Genomic DNA, 5,771 nt, shown 5'->3' with positions numbered 1-5,771 from the left:
GCCCCCCCCCAACCCCAAACCCCAAACCCCAAACCCTAAACCCTAAACCCTAAACCCTAAACCCTACTTCTGCTGCCAGCGAAGCCTCTATGTCCCGCACTCTGCGGTGACAAGCCACTCCGCGAGTCACCAAAAACTGTTTGTCCGGAGGCAGCCAACTGTTGATGCGCTTCCCCACCGCGGGCTCCCTGGTGTACAGACACCCCACGCCCCACACGCTGCTGCTGCAGCAGCAGCAGCAGCAGCAGCAGCAGCGGCAGCAGCAGCAGCAGCGGCAGCAGCAGCAGCAGCAGCGGGGAAGCGGCGGCGGCAGCGGAGAAGGCGCGGCAGCAGCGAAGGATAAAGCAGCGCGTCCTAAACCCTAGTAAACCCTAGCAAACCCTAGCAAACCCTCATAAACCCTAATGAACACTCCTAAACCCTAGTAAACCCTAGTAAACCCTAGCAAACCCTAATAAACCCTAATAAACCCTAATATGCTGTTACCAACCCTAGTAAACCCTAATAAACCCTGGTAAACCCTAAGGAAGTTTAGTAAACCCTCGCAAACCCCAATAAAACCCCTAAACCCTCATAAACGCTAATAAGCCCCCCAAACCCCCATAAACCCCCCAAAACCCCATAAACCCTAATAAACCCCCACAAACCCCCGCAAACCCTAACAAACCCCTGTAAACCCTAATAAACCCCCGTAAACCCTAATAAACCTCCATAAACCCCCATAAACCCGCATAAACCCCCATAAACCCTAATACACCCCCCTAAACCCCTGTAAACCCTCGTAAACCCCCGCAAACCCTCGAAAACCCCCGTAAACCCTAATAGACCCCCGTAAACCCTAATAGACCCCCGTAAACCCCCTTAAACCCTAATAAACCCCCGTACACTGCCGTAAACCCTAGTAAACCCCCGTAAACGCTAATAAACCCTCGCAAACCCCCGCAAACCCTAATAAACGCCCATAAACCACTATAAACCCCCGCGAACCCCCGTAAACCCTAACGCCGCCCCCAAACCCGCGCAAACCCTCGCGAACCCCCCAAACCCTCGCAAACCCCCAAACCCTCGCAAACCCCCCAACCCTCGCAAACCCCCAAACCCTAACCACTGCCAAGTGGGGAACTTGAAGACAAGAAGGTCTCCAGCATCGACAAACTCCTGAGGAGTCATAGTCCCCTTTTCAATAAACTGAGAAGTTTGCGGAGCAGCAGAAAACCTGGCGAGGAAGCTGCGGCCGGCGTCGGCGAGGCGGTGCTGCACGCTGCTGCCCGTGGGGCCCACGAGGGGCGGCACTGCTGCTGCTGCTGCTGCTGCTGCTGCTGCAGCAGCAGCGGCTGCGGCGCCGCGACCGCCAACTGCTGCTGCGGGCGACGCCGGGGAACCTCCGCCTGCTGCAGCAGCAGCAGCAGCAGCTGCTGCTGCTGCTGCTGCGCTGCCCCCGGCCTTCGGGCGCCCCCCAGTCATTAACAGGACCCGAGAAAACACACGCACAGCAATCTGACACACACGCACACAAACCCTAAACCCTAAACCCTAAACCCTAAACCCTAAACCCTAAACCCTAAACCCTAACGTGCTTGAGGTGCAGTACATGATGTGCTGGGGAGGGGAAAGAGAAAAGGAGAAAAGGCAACTGTGAGGAATGGGACTCCAAGTATGTAGCAGCGGCAGCAGCAGCAGCAGCAGCAGCAGCAGCAGCAGCAATAGCAGCAGCGACAGCAGCAGCAGCGACAGCAGCAGCAACAGCGACAGAAGCAGCAGAAATGGATGCGAAATAGAAACGGGAAAAGAAACAGCAACGTCAGCAGCAGCATTCGTAACAATAGCAGCAGCAGCAGGAGCAGCAGCAGCAGCAGGAGCAGCAGCAGGTGCACCAGCAGAACCAGCAGCAGGATCAGAAGCCACAATAGGACATAATGAGCAGCAGCAACAGCAGCACTGGAAGGGACAGCAGCAGCAGCAGCAACAGAATCAACAGCAGCAACAAAAGCAACAACAGCAGCAGCTCCACCCTTCAAACAGCACAAAAATCAGCAAGAATACGGGCAACAGCAGCAGCATCTGCAGCAGCAGCAGCACTGCAGAAGCAGCAACAGCAGCAGCAGCAGCAACAGCAGGTACAGCAGCAGCAGCAGCACTGTGAACACATCAATACACCTGCGATTCTCATATGCTGCTAGACAACAGCAGCAACAGCTGCAGCAGCCGCACACATAGCAGCAGCAAGAGCAGCAACAAGAGAAACAGCAGAAGCAGCAGCAGCAGCAGCAGCAGCAGCAGCAACGCAGCAGCGGAAGCAGCAGCAGCAGCAGCAAAAGCAGCAGAAGCAACACCAGCAGCAGCACGTTTTATGTACAAGAAATGGTTTTGGAGGCGCAGCGGGAAGGGAAGAAGAACTCACTGCTGCAATCGAGGTGTACAGACACCCGGGCCTCGCTGCGCGGCTCCCGACTGTCTTCCGAGGTCTGGAGAAGAATAAAAAAAGAAATGAAAATGAAAAGCAAAATAAAAGAAATGAAAAGGAGAAAAAGCAGAGTAGTGACACTCGAAGAAGCGCAGCAGCAGAGATGGCTGGACAGCTGGTTGGCTGCGGCGCGGCTGGCGGCGCCGGGCGGAGGAAAAGAAAGAAAAAAGAAACTGAGGCGAATAAAATGCAAATAATATTAATTGGGATTAATCGAAAAGAAAAATAAAGAAAAATAAAACAGACAAACACTCAAACGAGCAGCTGCTGCTGCCGGAAACCGAGTTGAGTAGGTGTCTGTACACCTGACGCTCCAGGCCGAAGACGGCGCCCGCCAGGCCGCCCTTGTTGCCTCACAAAAACATTTTTTTACATTTTTTTTGAATTATAATTCCATTTTAATCTTTTTATTTGTTTCGAAGCCCCCGAAATTCAATGCAGCAGCCCAGAAGACCGCCAGCGCCTCTGCCACCACTCCCGGGGCCCCGGCAGCCGCGGCGGGGCTACCGAGCCGTTTCCGGGTGTCTGTCCACCCAAATTCGAAATTAAAAACAATTTTATAAATCAAAAACCAAAACATATTTCAAATTCAATTTCAAATTCCATTCGCAGCACCCACTCGCCTCTTCGCCCCGCCAGCAGCTGCCGAGACGCCCTGTGTCGCTGCAGCAGCAGCGGCAGCAGCAGCAGCAGCAGCAGCAGAAGCAGCAAACGCAGCAGCAGCAGCGCAGCCAGTGCAGGCTTGAGGTGTACGTACAGCCCATTTAAAACAGCCAGAGACACCCTGGCTTTTGCTGCTGCTAAAAGAGGCCTTTGGGGCTTTGAGGGGCCCACTGAGGTGTACGTACACCTGGTGTGCAAAGCCCTAGACTGAAAGCCTTCTAAACCCTAAACCCTAAACACCACTCCCCACTCCCTGAGGGTTTCGGGGGCTTGGAGACGCCAGGAGGCGCTAGAATCTAGGGTTTAGGGTTTAGGGTTTAGGGTTTAGGGTTTAGGGTTTTGGGTTTTGCCGCTGCTGCAGGTAGCGTTCTAGGATGGTTTTTTCGCGTTTTTCCGGGTCTTTAGTTTCCGCTTCTTTTCTCCCTTCGAACAATTCAATGAAGCATTTAATTAAACTTCTTTCAAAAGGTTTATTTAATCTTTTTATTTTCCAATTTAATCTTTTTATTTTCCACTTTTTAGCTGCTGCAGTCCTTCTGGGGGCCCCCCCAGCAGCAGCAGAGCTCTCCCCTGATGCAGCAGCTTACAGGGGCCCCCAGGGGCCCCTGGAGGTGGCGCTGAACCCTGTGGGGGCGCAGGTACTTTTAAAAGAATAAAAAATAAAATAAATAAATAAATAAATAAATAAATAAATAAATAAATAAATAAAAGGAATAATAAATAGTCCAAAATGATTTAATTAATTCAAATCTTTTTAGAAGAGAAAGAGGAAATTCAAACGGGCTTTTTATACGCCCTACAAGTGCATTAATGAGTCGGCGCGCCTGCTGCTGCTGCTGCTGCTGCTTCGTTTGCTGCTGCTGCTGCTGCTTCCTTTGCTGCTGCTGCTGCTGCTGCTTCGTTTGCTGCTGCTGCTGCTGCTGCTTCGTCTGCTGCTGCTGCTGCTGCTGCTTCGTTTGCTGCTGCTGCTGCTGCTGCTTCGTTTGCTATTGCTGCTGCTGCCGCACTAGATGCTGCGTTCGTTGCTGCTCCCTTGCTGCTGCCGCTGCTGCTGCGCCCCTTAATACTGCAACAACTGCGCCCTCGTAACGGCTGCTGCGTCTGCTGCTGCTGCTGCTGCTGCTGCTGCTGCTGCTGCTGCTGCTGCTGCTGCTGCTTAGAGGTTTACCCACAAATGGGGCGCGAAGGGCCACCGGCTGACAGTTGGCTTTGACTCCCCTCGAGTGCTCCAGGGCGCTGCGTTTGAGGTGTCTGTACACCTCGACGCAGATATAGGTAAATCTTGCACTAGCAGCAGCAGCAGCAGCAGCAGCAGCAGCAGCAGCAGGCGGCTGCTGCTGCTGGAACTGCTGCTGCTGCTGCTGCTGCTGTCAGAGACGTTAGAGGAGGCGTGGGTTGAAACCACTCGTGTTGCTGGCGCTAGAAATACTTCAGCTGCAGTGGCAGCAGCAGCTGCTGCTGCCGCTGCTGCAGGTGGTGCTGCTACCGCTGCTGCTGCTGCTGCTGCTGCTGCTGCTGCTGCTCATTTGTCTGCAGCAGCAGGTCCCGTGTCTGTCACGCCTCGCTTCGTAACGGGAACAAACGCATGGAGAGAAGAGACGGAGACAGGAGAATTATATTCTTATTTAGCTGCTGCTGATGCTGATGCTGCTGCTGCTGCTGCTTACCGCAGCCCCCGCAGACTCACAGCAGCAGAAACTGCTGCTCTCTTCGAGCCGTCCCCGCCGCTGCTGCCGCAGAGGCGACGCAAAGCAGCAGCAGAAGCAGAAAATGATGAAAACTGGAATATCGACCAGCAGCAGCAGCAGCAGCAGCAGCAGCAGCAGCAGCAGCAGCAGCAGCAGAGGAGCACCGCCAGTGAAGGGGAGACGGAAGAGGACCCCGCAGCCGTCGAAGCAGCAGCAGCAGCAGCAGGCGAGAGCACAACAGTAACAGCAGCAGCAGCAGCAGCAGCAGCAGCAGCAGCAGCACGGAGCTCGGAAAGAAGAGCAGCAAACGAAGGAGCAGCAGCAAAAAGGCGGCTTGTTGTTTGTCCCGATGAGTTTTCTGAATCTGATGAGCAGCTGAGAAACTCCATTTTAAAAGAAGCTGGATTTACAGAAGAGATGAGCTGCGACATCTACGGCGACAGCAGCCGCGCAGCAGCAGCAGCAGCGAGAGAGGACACGGCGGGGGGAACCCAAGCGAATGGCCCCACCGCTGCAAGCGCAGCAGCAGCAGCAGCAGCAGCAGCAGCAGCAGCACACCCACCACCCCCCGCAGCAGCAGCAGCAGCAGCAGCAGCAGCAGCAGCAGCAGGAAAGAAAGTTTGGAAGCAAATAATGAAACTTCCTCCAGAATATCTTCCCCCGAATTCCCCAGAGTGCCAGGGCGACAGCAGCTGCAGCAAAGCTTACTGCGCGTTTGTGGACTGCAGCAGCAGTGAGTTTTTTGGGTTTTTTTGTTCATTTTTTTTCCTTTTTTCTCCTTTTTAATTTCTTTTTTAATTTCTTTTTTAATTCTTCTTTAATTCCCTTTAATTCCCTTTTTAATTTCCTCTTTTTCTCCTTTTTTTCTGCTTTTTTTTGATCCTTTTTTCTCTTTTTTGTTTTCCCTTTTTGCTGCTTTCCCCTTTGGCCTTTTCGGCGCTGCTGTGCGCTGCAGC

The 5,771-nt window shown here is 53.4% G+C and overlaps 1 protein-coding gene across 1 annotated transcript; it reads left to right on the top strand.

The window, feature by feature from the left end:
• Window positions 1–1,642: 1,642 nt before the first annotated feature.
• Window positions 1,643–5,601, top strand: ENH_00011010 (hypothetical protein, conserved; the record flags this gene model as incomplete). The annotated part of the gene is made up of 3 exons (XM_013578867.1): window positions 1,643–2,117; window positions 2,380–2,463; window positions 4,502–5,601. 3 exons carry the CDS (start codon window positions 1,643–1,645, stop codon window positions 5,599–5,601), a joined length of 1,659 nt encoding a protein of 552 aa, XP_013434321.1.
• Window positions 5,602–5,771: the final 170 nt, after the last annotated feature.

The sequence above is a fragment of the Eimeria necatrix genome, genomic scaffold, assembly GCF_000499385.1.
Source record: "Eimeria necatrix Houghton genomic scaffold, Enh_scaff1336, whole genome shotgun sequence".
NCBI classification, from domain to species: Eukaryota; Apicomplexa; class Conoidasida; order Eucoccidiorida; family Eimeriidae; genus Eimeria; species Eimeria necatrix.
Note: the sequence above shows the minus strand (reverse complement) of the source record. Positions and strands in the feature narration are given on the sequence as shown.